General features: G+C 41.1%; 1 protein-coding gene across 1 annotated transcript; it reads right to left on the bottom strand.

The window, feature by feature from the left end:
- Positions 1 to 8,178: 8,178 nt before the first annotated feature.
- On the bottom strand, positions 8,179 to 17,122 carry LOC131397422 (leukocyte immunoglobulin-like receptor subfamily B member 4). The gene is made up of 9 exons (XM_058530269.1): positions 16,989 to 17,122; positions 16,851 to 16,886; positions 16,383 to 16,667; positions 15,832 to 16,131; positions 15,512 to 15,559; positions 15,380 to 15,436; positions 13,305 to 13,433; positions 8,702 to 8,754; positions 8,179 to 8,621 (listed from the first exon to the last, which is right to left on the bottom strand). Exons 1-9 carry the CDS (start codon positions 17,020 to 17,022, stop codon positions 8,481 to 8,483), a joined length of 1,083 nt encoding a protein of 360 aa, XP_058386252.1. The 5' UTR covers positions 17,023 to 17,122; the 3' UTR covers positions 8,179 to 8,480.
- Between the last annotated feature and the right edge of the window lie 2,615 nt (positions 17,123 to 19,737).

The following is a 19,737-nucleotide window of genomic DNA, read 5'->3' as shown; positions in this document are numbered from 1 at the left end:
AGTCACGCCAAGAGGCTGGTAAAGAAAAATTTCTCACGACACTTGTTGAAGATGGTAAGGAAGACATGATTGGAGAGGGACTCCTACAACAGGGGTTTTGAAGTAGAGGAGAAAGATGAAGCTCAACTCTGAATACAATAAGGACAAGTGGACATTGATAGCCGAGGAGCAGGTAGGGGTCAGTGAATGGAAAACTACTAAGAGGAAACATCAAGGCTAGGGAGATTCGTGCCAGATTGACTCAACAGGATTCTTGCTGAGGGCAGGCTGGGTGATCAGATATCACCCTGGGGGATGGGGAATTTGATCTGATATTGATGGTCATCAGATACCCAGAGTGGAGGATTTGTGCTCAACTGACTCAACAGGACTCTTGCTCAAACTGGACTATGTGGGCCAAGGAGAGAGCCGGAGGACAAGGTCTAGTGAAAAAGAAGACTCAGAACGCTGACTCGAGTTCAGTAGAGGAAAGAGCCTTTCTCAGTGCCTACTTAGGATTCTGAATTCTTCCAGGCGGCAGTGGGGTCAGGGAACAACTTGATAGTCCCTGCTAGCTGTCAGGCACTGCAATTAGCCCTTTAGACTTGGCTCATTTAATCCTTACAATATTCCAGGTGCTATATTCTCATTGCAGATATTGATACTGAGGCACCGCAGAATTTGGACATATCACCTAAGTTTTTGTGGCCACAAAGCGGCGGAACCGGGCTCTGAAGCAGGTATAATAACTCCAGAGTCCACGTTTCAGTTGGTCACTCCTCCATCATGGCTGTTTGATCTCAGGCATAGTCCTGGAGAACTAATTGAATTCAGGTTGCATCTTTAGAGAGAAATCAATAGTTTGTGGTTGATTGGACATGGAAAGAGTGAGAACAGAACAAGCACCCATTTGAGCTGTGTTCCTTCCACCTCTGGCTGCTTGGGATTCCCAGATACCTTCACAGTGAGGAAGGGATGGGGTTTAGGGTTACGGTCAAGAACAGGCTCCTCTGCTGTGTTCCTGAGGTGCACGCCCACTCTACTTCATTTTTGTTGCCAACTCCACCACAAGACCATATTTCAGCTAAGGGTGGTCATAGGATGTTGCTGCCCAATGAAATTAGCCAAAGTCTTTTTGGTGGGGCTTTTGAGAATGTTATGGCTGTCCTGATAAAAAGGGGCAGAAACAGCTGATGCCCTTTGACCTTTCCCCCTGCCTGGCAAGCAGAGATGATATCTGTAACCTTGAAGGTACAAGCCTCTGCTCAAGGCAGCAGAGCTGCAAGAGGGAAACTGGACCTTGTGGGGGTTAGGCTGCTGCAACTGAGTATAGTCCCGAGGTTGGTATGAGGGATAAAGACAGCTGAAGCTTCCCTGTATCTGAAGTCTCAGGTGTGAACATCCTACCCTAAAAACAGGAGACTCATCCCAGCTTCCACACACCAAAACTACTCAACCACATACCTCATAATTCTATTTGTATTGGGGTTTGAAACAAATCCTGTGGACCACCCAATTTTTTTTTTTTTTACATAGGCATATATTTTTTTCATTTTTCTTAAAATTCACATAACATAAAATTAACCATTAACCATTTTAAGCAAATAGCTCAGTGGCATTTAGTACATTCACAATGTTGTGTAACCATCACTTCTGTATAGTTCAACATTTTTCAGCACCCTAAAAGGAAATCTCATACCCATTAAACAGTTGGTCCCCTATATCCCCTCTCCCAGCCCCTGGAAACCACAGACCTGCTTCCTGTCTCTATGGACTTCCCTTTTCTAGAAGTTTCACATAAATGGAGTTTCACATTATATACAAAAGCTAACTCAAAATGGACCAAAGATCTGAATGTAAGAAGAAAAACCACCTAACAAATTAAGGTACTCACGAACTGCCTCAAGTTTTATGCAGTCTTAAGAGACATGACTTTTTTCTAACAAGGCCTTCTTCTCATATTAACAGAGGCAACTGTAATTCTCCCTTTCTCCCTCAAAAGGCAAAGAACCACTGCTTGGGATCCTCAGTGCTTCATTTTTTTTCTAGTTTGCAGAGTTCCTCTTGGCCCAATGACCACCTCAAATTTAACTTCGGGTCTCATTTACCAGCAGATTTCGTATTTCTTCCCTTTTTAAAAGAAAGGATGGCAACTACCCACCTCCCAGTGCCATTTATATGCCAATCAGGTGTTCAGCGTATAATTTAGCCCTTGTTGAAAGAGTTGAACGAGGTCATTGTATAAAGTTTATCCTTTAAAACATGGAGAGGGGAAATTTAGAGAGGTTAAGTGAGTGCCAATTTTTGTTCAGATGTTAAATGTTGAGTCAATATTCTAATCAAGCAGTCTTATTCTGGAACATGTGATCTCAATTCCTCTGCTAATTGATTCAAATAGATACCATCCTAACATCCCCAGTAATCATACGGAAAAATAAGAGGAATTTAGAAAAGTCAACTGATTAAACACAGAATAAAGTGTTCTGCTAAGCTAGGAGACAGATTAAGGAAAACGTGTCAAAACTTGATGGGTTTGCAAGGCTAGCAATCATTATACAATACTCATTGTAGAACTACAGTGCAAGAGAGAAAAGTTATATATGCAGCACGATTCCAATCACAGCGACAAAAAGAACCTTACATGACATAGCATATGTATACCCAAGCATTTAGTGATTGTATTTACATTGCAATGCAATGGGCGATTCTTATTACTAGTCTTGACCTTCCTGTCTTTAATTAGCCTGCATTTTATTTGTATGAGGACATATTTAATAGAAGAATGATTCAGCTACATTATGGAGACCTGTTAGAGAAGGACCAAAAAATATCCTTTGTATTTGGCAGACAAGATCTTAAGAGCAACTTCAGAAGAATGGTAGAATAAGAAGCTAGACTGCAGAGGATAGAAACATTCATGAGATGTCTTGACTTAAAGACATGGGCTTAAAATGCTACTTCTAGAAACTCAACCAAGAAGAGAGAAATGAGAGATTAGATACCAGCTTTAGGAAAAATAAGAGACTGGGTACAAGCTTCATATGGCAGCACATCAGCCCATTGACTATCAATGGTCTCTTAACCCTTGATAGCATGAGATGTTTACACACAAAACATGTTATTCTATGTTGTTCTCATTTGGGCAAAGTTAATCCAATTTACATTCATATTCCAGTGACCTCAGGAAGCTGAGGTTCAGCGAGAGAAAAAAAAAAACTGTTCAAAGTTAGAGAAGGAGTGGTCGGTGGAAGCTCCCCTCCAAGACTGTTGCCACCTTTGCAAAAAGGGGAGTTTGATTGGAAACCTCAGTAAATCCTTTGAAGGCATGACATCCAAACAAAGAAAGAGAACAGGAATTTTTATTGTAGAGACTTAACAGTTGAATGAAGTAGAGAAATGAAGTAAAGAAGCAAGGATGTTACTCACCTCTCTGATGCCAGGACCTACTGCCTGACTATGAGGGCTACAGGTATAGCAAGCCTCCTATAAAAGAGTTTCTCCTTCTGCCCAAGCTCTGTGATTGGTCCTTGGGACTCAACCCCATTGCTGAGAACTTCCTGCATCCACCATGATTACTAACAGCTGGAGACCATTTCCTCAACTCGAGTGTCATGTTCTCCCCAGACCAGTGGTTCTCCACCTTGGCTGCGTGTTAAACTCACCTACCTGGGGCATCATTTCAAAGTATCAGCACAGAGATTCTTATTTATAGGTCAGATCCAGGCTGCCTAGATGCCAGGTTCTTTAAAGATTCCCAGATGATTGTAATTGCAGCCAAACTTGAGAACCACTGCTTAGAACCTTCAGCTGTGATTATCTGCCTCCTCCTGTAATACCAGCTACATTAAAATTTACATTTCATGTTATATGTAAGTGGCACATTAAATACAAGAGGTGCGCCAAGAGCTGGGTTCATCAGGTTTATACTGGCCATGTTAATTTTTGTACATATAAAAAAGACTTCAAAATTTTGAATTTTGAAGTTTTCATGTTTTAGAACCAATATGCCAGTATCTACATCTCCCCCTGTCTATCTGCTCAAACTTCAAGGGTCTCTAGACCAACAAGGTACCATACAATAAATTGAATACAAGAAAATGATATAAAAAGTGTGTACTATAAGCCACATATGTAATTTAAAATTTTCTAATAACCACATTAAACAAGTAAAAAGGACCAGGTGAAATATAATTTTTACAATGTATTCAATCTAATATATCCAAAATATTATTTCAACGTGTAGTCAATATAAAAACAATTCAGATGTTTTACATTCAACCTTTTGTACTAAGGCTTCAAAATCTGGTCTGTCTTTCACACTTACAGCAGGTTTCAGTTTAGATTAGCCACATTTCTGGTACTCAATAGCCATGTGTGTTTAGGGGCTACCATATGGGTTAGGTCTAGACTCAAGGACAGGAAAGTGATCTTTGGCTTTAAAAGGGAGGAGGGTCAAGGGATCCAAAGTGTTGGTCTCCTGGCATGGGGCTACTGCCTTGAGTCTCTTGATATCAAGAGTCCCTTAGCAAGAGGGAGATAAACCATGAGCCCTCAGACCTGAGAATCAACCCACCAAGAGCTGCTGTTCAGGTCACAGAACTCAAGGACAGTCATCCCTCTGAGCCTTTCTGGGCTGTGCAAACTTGGTCGAGTTACCTAACTTCTGTGCCTCAGTTTCCTTATTTGTAAGATGGAGACAACAATAGCACCTGCCTCATAGGATAAGATTATTTTAAATGACTTACCAATTGTAAGGGATTTAAACAGTATATGGAAGAAAGGAACTATTATCAATTTCTATTTGAAGATAAACATTTTCCCATATGCCTCAGAGGAGATGAGATGTTTATTGGCAGACTTTAATTTTCCTAGAGAGCAGAGCTCTCTTCTTACCCAAACCTCAAATGTTCCATGTCTGAGCCTCACTTTTCTGAAGTGGGCATTCCCTTTACCTTAAATCCAAAAGATGAGGTATTTGACCTTGCATCCTGCGCAGGCTCTGAAACACTACAAGCAGAGGCCCTTCCACACAGGCAGCAGGTAAGTCATCTTAGTAATATTATATGTAGTAATCATTTTAATGCTAAATATTTTAGCTCTTATAGATACTGTGAGTTAGCCACCCTTCAAAAAATATTTTTTTTCCTGTTCTTATGGAAATTTTCCTAGACACAGAAAAATGAGGCAATGAATATTTTAAAATAGATTTATTTTGATAGAAATTTTACATCCTCCCGATTCAAATGGCAGAGAGTAGCACTAAGAACAAAGTGGAAATGTCCTTCTTTCCTACCATCCAGAAGTAATCATTGAACATGCCCTTCTGCGTCCTGCTGTTTCCCCTTAAAACTATATCCTGAGCATTTTCACTCCTTTCTCTCTCTCTCTATACATAAGGTAAATGACCATGATTATATATATATGTATAGTGTATATGAACATGAATTGTATACATAATTATGTTTATGACCAAGTGGAAAGTTGTTCAGTCATTTAAATCATGCATATGTATAAATATATTATATAATATGTAGTAATAAAATATATATTACATGTATAGTATATTATACATAATATAAATATATAAATATGCACAGATACAAATATATCATATGCATAGATAATTATAGTATGTATAATACAATGTTAGTATATATAGCATGTATAATATACAGTATATTAAATATTACATAAATAGAAATATGATTTAGATCATCCAATAGTTTTCCATTTGGTCGTGTGTTTATCATTGATAATTGTCTTTATTATTCCCACAGTTTATTTTTATATATATTTTTTGTCTTTGTGTGTGTGTGTGTGTATTATTCATATGGCTATTTAAAGGACACTGAACTGACAATTCCTAAGAAAAGAATTCCACATTGTGTACCCATCTCTTGATGTCAAGTTTCCGAAATGGGTTTGTTGAGTCAAACGTGACCCATATCTTATATTTTGAGACACGTGGCAAACTGCCTTCTAGAAATTCTGCACCAACTGACGGTTCCGCCAACTTCTTCCTCTGACTCAACCCCAGCAGCTAGTCAGGCAATCCAGGCTCTGTGTTGCTACCTTCTGCGTAGCTCTAAAATCTGCTCCTTCCTTCCATGCCCATGACCTTACTGACTCAGACCTGACCTTCTCTGCTGGGGACTCTTTCACTAGTCAGCAGAAGGACTCTCTTTTCCTCAGTCTCCTCCCTTCCAGTCCAGTCTCCACAGTGGCCTCCAGGGAGATCTTTCTCAGACACAGTCCTGATCCTGTCAGTGCTCCATTCAAAACTCCTCCTTGATTCCCACTCCCTTTTCTATAAAATCCAGACTTAACATGATTTTCAAGACTCGTTTGAATCTGACCTCAGCGGATTCCCAGCCGTCTTATCTCTTTTCATGTTTCTCCTCCACTTGGTTCTCAATCCAAGCCAGAGGCTTCTGGTTCCTAACACACGGGGTGATATTTATTTACAGTGTCTTTTTGTTGAAAGAGATGGTGCACTTTTTAATTTTATTTTTAAATAAAAATCATATATATTTAAGGTGTACATGATGATGACTATAGCTAATAATACTGTTTTGAACTCTGGGATTGCATCTTCTCCTGGATGCATCTTATGCCCACGAATCCTTTGCTATGGCCTCGATGGCTGGTTTCTGTTCATCTGGTTAATTCCCTGTGTGCCATTGGTTATTGCTTCCAGATAACTTGACCAACTGCATTGTTACAGAATATTCTGTCTACCTAACTTTCTTCACCCACTAGACCAGGGGTTGGCAATGTTTTTGTAAAGGGCCAGATAGTAAATATCTCAGGCTTTGTGAACCACAGTTCCTGTCTCAAAGACTCAGCTTTGCCACTGCAGTGCAGAAGCAGCCATGGACAATATGGAAATGAGCATGGCTGTGTTCTAATAAAGCTTTATTTATAAAAAACAGGCGATGGGCCAGATTTGGCCCATGGAGTGTGGTTTGCCAATCTCTGGTCTGGTGTAAGGTCAGCAAAAGCGCAGGCTGAGGGTCAGTCTCCTGTTTCTGTAAATAAAGTTTTATTGGAACATAGTCACGCCAACCATTCATTTACCTATCAGCGGTTTGCTGACTTCTGCACATCACTGGTTCTCAACCTTGGCTGCACATCAGAATAACCTGGGAAGCCTTAAGAAATGTTCCTGCTGTGGTCCCATTCCAAGAGATTCTTATCAATCAAAATGGTGGTAGTGGTGGTGGGGAATCTTGGTTTCCAGGATTTAAAAAATTCTTTAGTAGATTTAAATATGCAACCAAGATTGAAAATCACAGCACTAGAGACATATCTCTTAAGTTGTGGTCTCTTAATTGTCTGAATTAGAAATAATGGGATTTTATAAATAATACAGTTTCCTGAGTACTGTCCTTGGCTGGGTGAAGAAGCCATGGAATCAATCTGTAACCTCTCTTCTCCATCTTTCCCCCAACAATTCTCATTCAAACTAAATTTTGGAAACTATTGCACTAGACCAGGGGTTGGCAAATGTTTTCTGTCAAGGGCGAAATAGTAAATATCTTAGGCTTTGAGAGCCATCTGGTCTCTGTTGCATCTCTTTAACTCGGCCAATATAGTGTGAAAGCAGCCACAGGTAGTACGCAAATGAACATACGTGGCTGTATTCCAACAGTGTATGGACACTGAAATTTGAATTTCATATAATTTTCACATGTCAGAAAATGTAATTCTTTTTTGTATGCTTTCATCCTATTTGGGGTCCTTTGGGCTTCATGAATATGGATATGTCTGTTACCTTGATTGTGGTGATGGTACCACAGTGTTTGTATATGTTCAATCTCATCAAATTGTACACATTAAATATGTGCAGTTCTTTGCATATCAATTAACCTCAATAAAGCTCTTAAAATGTTATTCTTCTTTTGATTTTTCCAACGATATAAAATGCAATGGTGGTGACGGTTGTATAACAGTGTGAATGTACTTCACGCCATGGAACTTTACACTTAAAAATGGCTAAGACGGTAAATTTTATGTTATGTGTATTTTACCATAAAATAAAGCCAGAAAAAGTAAAAGAGTGTAAAAATGTAAAATGTTGGGCTGTACAAGAACAGGCGGCTTGCCAGATTTGGCCCACATCTACGCTAGACAAGAGGGATGGTTTAAGGATCTTTTCTATGCCTCTAGGCTGTAACATAAAACCTGGTACCAAGAGGATTTAAGTATATTTGTTTAATTGATGAATAATGAGAACTTATGAAAAATTACCCTATCATTCTTCCGATAACTTTGGAGGGTTTTGGGAATTGCTGGGCAATTATAGTAGAGATTCTGGAACTGATTGGGTGATAATCTTGAGGTCTTGAGATTCAGGAGGGCAGCGGGGACTTCTGAGTCACGTGGGTCCCCTCAGCCAGGCTGACGGCCTCAGATTTAGAATCAGTGAGTCCAGAGGAGGGACCTCCCAACGGGCAGCTGTAAGTCCTCCTGCCCGTGAAATGCAGGCACCGGCACGTGGCTTATCTCAGGGCAAGTGTTGCATACTCACTGGTCTGGGTCTGTCTGGGCAACAAGGAGGGTGTGGCAGCTGTCCCCTGAGTGGGGACACTGGAGGTCACCTGGGAATAGGTGACATCCTGTGGATCTCTAGCTTCAGAGGCCTGAGGAAGGAAGGGAGAATATGAAATGGGGGTGCAACATGGGGGATTACTGGGGGCAGGATAGAGGAGGAGACTCTTACCTGTCCGTCCATCGGTCCAGCTGCCTCTAGCTGTCTGTCACTCCTAGCAGCATCTAGATGGAGGGGGGGTTGTTATGGACTGCATATTTGTGCCCCCTCAAAATTCGTCTGCTGACAGGATGGATTAAAAAGCAAGACCCAACAATATGCTGCCTTCAGGAAACACATCTTAGCACTAAAGACAAGCACAGGCTCAGAGTGAAAGGATGGAAGACAATACTCCAAGCTAATGGCAAACAAAAGAAAGCAGGTGTTGCCATACTCATATCAGACAAAGTAGACTTCAAGATAAAACAGGTTAAGAAAGACAAAGAAGGGAAATATATAATGATAAACGGGACACTCCATCAAGAAGACATATCACTTATAAATATATATGCACCCAACATAGGAGCACCAATGTACATAAAGCAACTATTAACAAACCTAAAAGGAGACATCAACAACAACACAATAATAGTAGGGGATCTTAACACCCCACTTACAACAATGGATAGATCATCCAGACAAAAAGTCAATAAAGAAATAGTAGACTTAAATGAATAACTGGATGAGAGGGACCTAGTAGACATATACAGAGCACACCATCCAAAAACAGCTGACTACACATTCTTCTCAAGCGCGCATGGAACATTCTCTAGGATAGACCATATGTTGGGAAACAAAGCAAGCCTCAATAAATTTAAGAAGATTGAAATCATAACAAGCATCTTTTCAGACCACAAGGCTATGAAACTGGAAATAAACCATGAAAAAAAAACTGGGAAAGTGACAAAAATGTGGAGATTAAACAACATGTTACTGAACAACCAATGGATCATTGATTAAATTAAAGGAGAAATCAAAAACTATCTGGAAACAAATGAAAATGATAATATGCCATATCAAACCATATGGGATGCAGCAAAAGTGGTCCTGAGAGGGAAACTCATAGCGATACAAGCCCACCTTAACAAACAAGAAAAAGCCCAAATAAGCAACCTTAAATTACACCTAACAGAACTAGAAAAAGAAGAACAAACAAAGCCCAAAGCCTGCAGAAGGAGAGAAATAATAAAAATCAGAGCAGAAATAAATGAAATTGAGACCAAAAAAACAGTAGAAAGGATTAATGAAACAAAGAGTTGGTTCTTCGAGAAGATAAACAAAATCGACAAACCCTTAGCCAGGCTTACTAAGAAAAAAAGAGAAAAGGCTCAAGTAAATAAAATTAGAAATGAAAGAGGAGAAATTACAATGGATACCATGGAAATACAGAGGATTATAAGAGAATACTTGAGAAATGATATGCCAACAAATTGGACAATCTAGAAGAAATGGATAAATTCTTAGACTTATACAACCTCCCAAAACTGAACCAAGAAGAAATGGAGAATCTGAATAGACCAATAACAAGTAAAGAGATTGAAATGGTAATCAAAAACCTCCCAAAAAATAAAAGTCCAGGACCAGATGGCTTCTCCAGTGAATTTTACCAAACATTCAAAGAAGATTTAATACCCATCCTTCTCAAACTATTCCAAAAAATAGAGGAAGATGGAACACTCGCTAAATCATTCTACGAGGCCAACATCACCCTGATACCAAAGCCAGACAAAGACAATACAAAGAAAGAAAATTACAGGCCAATATCGCTGATGAACATTGATGCAAAAATCCTCAACAAAATATTGGCAAACCGAATACAACAATACATTAAAAAGATCATACACCATGATCAAGTGAGATTTATACCAGGGACGCAGGGGTGGTTCAACATCCGCAAATCAATCAACGTGATACATCACATCAACACAACAAACAATAAAAACCACATGATCATCTCAATAGACGCAGAGAAGGCATTTGACAAGATACAACATCCATTTATGATAAAAACTCTCAATAAAATGGGAATAGAAGGAAAGTACCTCAACATAATAAAGGCCGTATATGACAAATCCACAGCCAACATCATACTCAACGGGGAAAGACTGAAAGCCATTCCTCTGAGAACAGGAACGAGGCAGGGCTGCCCACTCTCACCACTCCGGTTCAACATAGTACTGGAGGTTTTGGCCAGAGCAATTAGGCAAGAAAAAGGAATAAAAGGAATCCAAATAGGTAACGAAGAAGTGAAACTCTCACTATTTGCAGATGACATGATTGTATATATAGAAAACCCTAAAGAATCTGTTGGAAAACTATTAGAAACAATCAACAACTACAGCAAAGTTGCAGGGTACAAAATCAATCTACAAAACTCAGTTGCATTTCTGTATGCTAATATAAACTAACAGAAAGAGAGCTCAAAAAGATAATACCATTTACCATTGCATCAAAAAGAATAAAATACCTAGGAATAAATCTTACCAAGGAGGTGAAGGACCTATACAATGAGAACTACAAGACATTATTGAAAGAAATCCATGATGACATAAAGAAATGCAAAGATATCCCATGCACGTGGATTGGAAGAATAAACATAGTTAAAATGTCTATATTACCTAAAGCAATCTACAGATTCAATGCAATCCCAATCAGAATCCCAAGGACATTCTTCACAGAAATAGAAAAAAGAATACTAAAATTTATATGGGGCAACAAAAGACCCCGAATAGCTAAAGAAATCCTAAGAAAAAAGAACAAAGCAGGAGGCATCACAATCCCTGACTTCAAAACATACTACAAAGCAATAGTAATCAAAACAGCATGGTACTGGTACAAAAACAGACACACAGATCAATGGAACAGAATTGAAAGCCCAGAAATAAAACCACACATATACGGACAGCTAATCTTTGACAAAGGTGCTAAGAACATGCAATGGAGAAAGGAAAGTCTTGTCAATAAATGGTGTTGGGAAAACTGGACAGCCACATGCAAAAGAATGAAAGTGGACCATGTGCTATCGCCATTCACAAAAATTAACTCAAAGTGGATCAAAGACCTGAAGGTGAGACCTGAAACTATAAAACTCATAGAAGAAAATATAGGCAACACACTATTTGACATTGGTTTTAAAGGAATCTTTCGGATGACATACCTACCCAGACTAGAGAAACTAAAGAAAAAATAAACAAGTGAGACTTTATCAGATTAAAGAGCTTTTATAAGACCAATGAAACCAGAATCAAGATGAACAGACAACCCACCAGCTGGGAGAGAATATTTGCAAAACATACATCTGACAAGGGGTTGATCTCCGTAATATATAAAGAACTCACACAACCGAACAAGAAAAAAACAAACCTCCCGATCAAAAAATGGGCAGAGGAAATGAACAGACACTTCTCCAAGGAAGATATACAGATGGCCAATAGGCACATGAAAAGATGCTCAACATCACTAATCATCAGAGAAATGCAAATCAAAACAACACTAAGATACACCTCACACCCATTAGAATGGCTATAATCACCAAGACAAAAAACAACAAATGTTGGAGAGGATATGGAGAAACAGGAACCCTCATACACAGCTGGTGGGAATGCAAATTGGTGCAGCCTCTATGGAAAACGGTATGGAGATTCCTCAAAGAATTAAAAATAGAGATGCCCTATTATCCAGCCATCCCACTACTGGGAATCTATCCAACGCACCTGAAATCAACAATCCAAAGAGGCTTATGCACCCTTATGTTCATTGCAGCATTATTCACCATAGCCAAGAAGTGGAAGCAACCTAGATGTCCCTCGACTGATGATTGGATTAAGAAAATGTGATATGTATATACAATGGAATACTACTCAGCCATAAAAAAAGACAAAATCGTCCCATTTGCAACAATGTGGATGGGCCTGGAGCGTATTATGTTAAGTGAAATAAGCCAGAAAGAGAAAGACAAACAGTGTATGATCTCACTCATATGTGGAATATAAATCAACACATGGACAGAGAAAACTGGACTGTGGTTACCAGGGGCAGTGGGGGTGGGGGGTGGGCACAAGGGGTGAAGGGAGTCATATATATGGTGATGGACAAACAAAAATGTGCAACCCAAAATTTCACAATGTTAGAAACCATTAAAACATCAATAAAAAAAATTCATCTGCCCAATCCCTAACTCCCAGTGTGACGGTGTTTGGAGGTGGCGTCTTTGGGAGGCAATTCAGTTTAGATGGGGTCATGAGGGTGGGATTCTCGGGATGTAATTCATGCCCTTCTAAGAAGGGGCCAGAAATCTAGCTCCCTGTCTCTCCACTGTGAGGACACAGCAAGAAGGTGGCCATGCAGACGAACCCTCACCAGGAACTGAATCACCAGCACCTTCCTCTTGGACCACCCAGCCTCCAGAACTGTGAGAAATGCGTGTTGTTTGAGCCTCCTGTCTACGGTATTCTGTTACGGCAGTCGGAATGGACTAAGACAGAGGTGGTCACGTTTTCAGAGAGGGCTGTAGTACATTCCTCCGGCCCTGTGTTCTGATTTCACAGGTAGGCGCTGGGTCACTGGAAGTTATCACAATCACAGCAGGAGCCAGCAAACCAGCCCACACCTCCTTGTCTCTGGACTCCTTCACGCCCCTTCCCCGCCCCCAGCAAATGCCCTTCCCCATTTCTTCTGTATAATTTGCAGCACCGGGGGCTCTGCGTAGGCTTCCCTCCCCCTCTCAAGGACATACTGCTTTTGGCTTTGCGACGGTGGATGATGAAGAGGAGGAGGAGGACAAGAAGGAGGAGAGCAATGGCCACTGGGACTCCAATCAGAACGTTCTGGTGTTTCTCCAGGGAGTTTTCGTTGGAAGGTGGGGCTACAAAAGAGGGAATAGCGTTGGAGCAGCTGTCCTTTATGAGGTACCGTCACACAGGGCACAGTCTCTGGGCACTCTCTCAGACCGCATCACAATCTCAAAGCACAGAACTGTTGACCCCGTTTCTTAGAAAAGGAGAAAGAGCTTTGATCACCTCATAGCCATAGATGATGGACTCAGAAATAGAAATTTGTATTAAAATAGAGATCAGGACCTGATGGCCTGTGGACCAAACCTGGCACATCGCTATTATCGTGTGGCCCTCGAGCTCAGAATGGATTTTACATTTTTAAACTGTCGACACAAGTTGAAAGAGGAACAATATTTTGCAACTCATATGAGCTATCTGATATCCAAATTTCAGTGCCCATTCGTAACGTTTTGTGGGAACATGACCTTGCTTGCTGGCTTCTGTATATGGTCCGTGGTGGCTTTGGTGCTACAAAGTCAGAGCTGAGTAGTTGCGAAAGAGACCAGACACCCACAAAAATGAAAACCTCTACTATCTGGCCTGTTATGGGAAATATTTGCCCACCCATGAAGTAGAGGAAGAACAGCACAGGAAAAAGCTAGCAGAGATAAACGCAGAGTGTGATGATAGCAGAGCCGAGGGGAGAGCTCATTTCAAGAACCAAGAATTCAGCAGTTATATTGAAATTTGTGGAAAAAGTATGCATTTGCACTGCGAAAAAGCAGCCACAGACAACACATAAAGAATTGCGTTGGCTAGATTCCCATAAAGCGTGGCTAGATCCAATAATTTTTTTTTTTAACCAAATAGGCAGTGAGCTGGATTTAACCCTCAGATCACAGCCTCCCAATCTCTATTCTATCAATCTCTTACGTATTTTGTCCCCAATAGATTTTGTTTGCATGCATATTTGTGTTTTCCTTTAGGACTCCCTCCTCGCTCTATCCACAGTGCCTGGATTATCTAGTCTACTTGCTTTGTGATCTTTAGGCTCAGCAATTCCACATCTGTATCTCCAGTCCTGCACGCTCTGGCTCAAGAATTATAAAGCTGACTTCCAGGGGTACATTTCCCCTAGGATGATGCCCAGCCAACTCAAAAGCAACAAATCCAAGCGGAAACCTCTCACCTTCCGCGCCACCCTTGGAAACTCCTCATGTGTCTATTTCTCCATGAACAGTCCCCCAATGCAGCCACATCACAGGCACAGATAGAGATGTGACTTGGGACTGGAATCAAGTTCATAGTAAATTCTTCTCAGCACATAGGCAAGGAGTGACAACGGCCACACCACAGAAGGTCTTGTCTCAACAGTCCTTAATCCTGTACAGAATTTGCTTCTATATATGTGGGGAAAATGATGCTCAGAGGGGGGAAAAGACTTACCCAGGGGGACACAGTGAATTAATTGTAGAAACAGCTCTCATAATTTTTGTGTCCTCAAGCCCAGTGTAGGGAGGAAGCCTCCAGAGAACCAGGTTGAGTCCAGAACCCCCTAGAACAGATATCCTGAGCTGATACTATGAGTATTTGTCCTTCTGGGAGTAGGGCGCAGTGGGTGAGTGACTCATAGCCGCTCTCAGAAATATTGGGAATGTGCATCAACGACGAATGGTATCTATGGGCATTATTGATTTGATTTGCAATTCATAGACCCTCTAACCTTCTGCTGATCCTTGTGGAGAGCAACCTCCTTTATCTGTTTGCTCCCTGCCTCCAGCCATCAGAAGCCCTTTGAAAAAGCTGGCTCTATCTCTGGTAAATAATCCTTTTACTCCAAATCTGAGAGAAGAGAAAATGGAAAGTCTTTGTTTCAGTTTTGCACCTAAACTCGGTTACTCACCAGTTGAATGTCTGGGCTTCGTGGAGTACAGATCTCCAGGAGCTCCTGAAAATGGGATGAAATCAGAGTGGTTTTCTTCCTCTCGTCTACCTGAATGTTTTTTCAGTTTTCCATCTAAACTCAGTTACTCACCAGTTGAAGGTCTGGACGTCGTGGGATCAGGACCTTCAGGAGCTTCTGCAAATGGGGCTGAAATCAGAGTGGTTTTCTTTCTCTCTGTTACTTGAATGTTTTTTAGTTTTCCATCTAAACTGAGTTACTCACCAAGAAAATATGTGGAGTTCATGGGATCAGGAGCTTCTGCAAATGGGGCTGAAATGGGAGTGGTTGTCTTTCTCTCTGCTCAGGCTCCCTTCTACCCAGATTCCCCATGACTACACTCTCCTTCCCTGGCCCCCGGGCATGCGGTAGGAGGGCTGCATTGTGGGTGAGGAGAGTGAGCTCCTCAGAGCTTCCTGTCTAAGCAGATGGTGGTGACACCGCCTTCCCACCACACTGTCCTCCATTTCCCAATCACTGCTCCACCTGGACAGTGTCGGTCTCAAGGAGGGGACATGAGGATGGGTGCACTGGGGCTTCCTCACCTCTGACCTGAAGCTGCAATGGGTCACTGGCATGAGACCACACATAGGGGTAATTATGGAGGGCACCGTAGCATCTGTAGGTCCCTGCTAGTGTGGAGGAGACGTGATTCAAGAGGAAGATGGCCTGATGTCCACCATCCTGGGGGGTGGAGCTTTGGTTCTGGATGGCGTGAACTTCATCTTCTTCGATAAGAATAAATGCATCAAACTTGAATCTTGAGAAACACTGCAACTTCACATTCTCCCCTGAAGCCACCCGGGTGCCAGTCATGCTTGAGAGGGAGGGTTTGTCATAAGCTCCTGAGAAAGAAGGAAGTTTGGTGACAAAGGGCAGGACCACAAACATGCATTGTCCCTTTTTGTTCCCCAGGAGCAGACAGGGCTCTGGTTTCTATCCCCTTGTCCCGCCCTGAGGAATCTGTCTTTGCATCATCCTTGATTCCTTCCTAAGGATAGGAGTTGTTGTCCTGTGTGCTTTTGTGTCTGCAAAGTCTGGTTCTTCCCTCTGTAAAGGAGTCAGTCCTGGCTCTGCTGCCTCTGTGTACACTCACCGGTCATCACCAGCTGCAGGGTGTCACTGAACTGGGACCAGCTGTCTCCGCTCTGATAGGAGCAGTGGTACAGCCCTGTCCCGTCTGGTGTCATCTGTGCAATATGCAAAGTATTGGTAGTCTTAGACAGCAGTTGTTTCTCTGTGTGTGAGCGCTCAGGGCTTCCCACTTTAGATATCACATATGCTGTAGCTTCTGCAGGCCCTTGGCACTGGATACTCACTGGATCCTTGGACAGAACCATGGATTCAGGCACAGCTGTGATATCAGGTCGGGGGAGATTTCCTAGAAGAAAGGGAACAGATAACAGAATTACAGGTGGGACTGTTCTTCACACCATCCATCCACTTCATCCCCTCTTACAGCCACTGGTCAGAATGCTGAGTCCCTTCTTCTCAACTGCCAAGAGAGCTGATATCTGGCCTAAATCAGGAGAAGGGACTTGGGCGTATTAAGAGGAATGCTTACTGTTCTGTGACTGAGTGCAGTGGCCTGGATACAACCCTGGAAGGAAACAGCAGGTGAGACAGCTCCGCCTTCCAGAACCGGCAGCCCTGCCCCCTGTAGCCTTGTATTTGTAGCTGGGCCCCTCTCTCCCAGACTCACCAAGACAGAGCAGGGTGGGAAGAACCAGGGACATGGTCCTGTGTCCAAGTTGTCCTGCTGGCCCCAGTGATGTGCTTTTATGAGGAACAGATAACTCTGCAAGTGACACAGACCTCCAGGAAGTGTGAGTGACCCCACTCTCACCACCAGAATGAAGACAATCCACATCCTCTTTCCTCCTCCTGGGTGGGGCTTGCAGAAGTGCCTGACATCATGAAGATGTAATTATCTGAACTCCAGACTACAATCAGTCCAGGCTGATCCCTACTTTCTGTCCATGGTTCCACATGAGCACTTTAAACTTTCTGTATAAAGTGAGTGGTAAGAGAGATCACAGGCAATGAGCAGGATGGAAATAATTTCCTGCCTGAGATTTGCTCTGAAATACCAAGTGAGCTCATGACTCTTGCTTCTTAATGCTGATCTTCTGTCTCTTTCTGTACAGCAGGGGACAATGATAATGAATTTCTGAAAAGCTGTACTCACAGTGTGTGCACATTGTCCAGAACAAGCGTTGCTAGAGAGACAACAGCATAATTGTTCATTCTTCCTCGGCCTCTATCAATAGTCCCCACATATTTTTGGCAACTATTCTGTCCAAGGGTATAAATGATGAACCTAAAGAAGGTACTTTCATGGATGTTGTCACACCTTGATTCTTAAACTATCACACCAGCTGAACCTTACTGAGTAGCTGTGCCATCCAGTCTTCTGGATCAGCATGTAATTTTGATTTAAAATCTTTCCCTCATTCCACCTCCATGAGGTGCTCTTCTCCACAAATCTGAAATAATTTATTCCTAACCCTTACTTCGTTTACGTTTTACAAAAATTACGTGGCAGAAGATTGCGTATGTATAACCTTCACAAAAATGGTGGTAGGTTGAGTCATTGCTCTTGTTATTATTATATGTGTTTTCCAATTATTTTCTTCAGGTCGTAATGGTCTATAACATCGTGTAATTTCAGGTGTACATTATTATTTATCTGTATAGACTGCATCATGCTCACCACCCATAGTCCAGTTTTTATCCATCACCATACATATGTCCCCTTTACCGCTTTGCCCTCCCCACCACCCACTTCCCCTCTGGTAACCACTAATCTGCTTTCTTTATCCAAGTGTTTGCTTATCTTCCACATATGAGTGAAATCATGTAATGTTTGTCTTTGTCTGTCTGGCTTATTTCGTTTAACATCATACCCTCAAGATCCATCTATGCTGTTGCAAATGGGATGCTTTGTCTTTTTTTATGGCTGAGTCGTATTCCATTGTTTATGTATTCCACGTCTTCTTTATCCATGGGCACTGGGTTACTTCCACGTCTTGGTTATAGCTAATAATGCTCAAATGAACATAGGGGTGCATGTCTCTTTGAATTGTTGATTTCGAGTTCTTTGGATAAATACCCAGTAATGGCTCTATCCAGTTGATACCAGTATTGTATAGTATTTCAATTTTTAATTTTTTGAGACATCTCCATACTGTTTTCCATATGGCTGCACCAGTTTGTATTCCTACCAGCAGTGTATGAGGGTTCCCTACTCTCCACCTCCTCTCAAACATTTGTTATTTTTTCCTTGATAATTATAGCCGTTCTAAAAGGTATACAGTGATATCTCATTGTAGTTTTGATTTGTATACCCCTAATAATTAGTGACATTGAACATCTTTTCAAGTGCCTGTTGGTCATCTGTATATCTTCTTTGGAAAAATGTCTGTTCATATGCTCTGCTCATTTTATGATCGGGTTGTTTGTTTTTTGTTCTTGAGTTGTATGAGTTCTTTATATATTTTGGAAATTAAGCCCTTGTTTGATATATGATTTGCAAGTATTTTCTCCCTGTTGGTTGGTTGTCTTTTCATTTTGTTCATGGTTCCTTTGACTTGTAGAAGCTTTTGAGTCTGATGTAGTCCCACTTATTTATTTTTTCTTTCGGCACCCTTGCCTGAGTCGACATGGTGTTCGAAAAGATACTGCAAAGACCAATGTGAAAGAGTGTATTGCCTATATTTTCTTCTGGGTGTTTATGGTTTCAGGTCTTACATTCAAGTCTTGAATCCATTTTGAGTTAACTTATGTGCTTGGTATAAGATAATGGTCTACTTCCATTCTTTTGCATGTAGGTGTCCAGTTTTCCCAACATCAATTATTGAAGAGACATTCCTTTTCCCGTTGTGTGTTCTTGGCTCCTTTGTCAAAGATTATGTGTCCATAGATGTGTGGATTTATTTCTGGGCTCTCAATTCTGTTCCATTGATCTGTGTGTCTGTTTATCTGCCCCTACTGTGCTGTTTTGCTTACTATAGCTTTGTATTTTATTTTGAATTAAGGAGGGTGATACCTCCAGTTTTGTTCTTTTTTCCCAGGATTGCTTTGGCTATTGGAGGTCTTTTGTTGTTCCATATAAATTTTAGGATTCTTTGTTCTATTTCTGGGAAAGATGTCATTGGGATTCTGAATGGGATTGCATTGACATTGAATCTGCAGTTTGCTTCATGTAATATGGACTTTTTACCTGAATTTATTTTTCCGTGAGCACAGAATATCTTTTCATTTCTTTATGTCATCATTGACTTCTTTCAATCATGTCTTATAGTTTTCAGTGTTTAGGTCTTTCACCCCCTTGGTTAAATTTATTCCTATTTATTATATCCTTTTTTGTTGGGATCATAAAGCGGATTGTATTCTTTTTTTTTTTTTAACTGAGCATCCTGTATTTTTATTTATTTATTTATTTATTTATT

The sequence above is a fragment of the Diceros bicornis genome, chromosome 34 (assembly GCF_020826845.1).
Source record: "Diceros bicornis minor isolate mBicDic1 chromosome 34, mDicBic1.mat.cur, whole genome shotgun sequence".
In the NCBI taxonomy this organism is placed as follows: Eukaryota; Metazoa; Chordata; class Mammalia; order Perissodactyla; family Rhinocerotidae; genus Diceros; species Diceros bicornis.
Note: the sequence above shows the minus strand (reverse complement) of the source record. Positions and strands in the feature narration are given on the sequence as shown.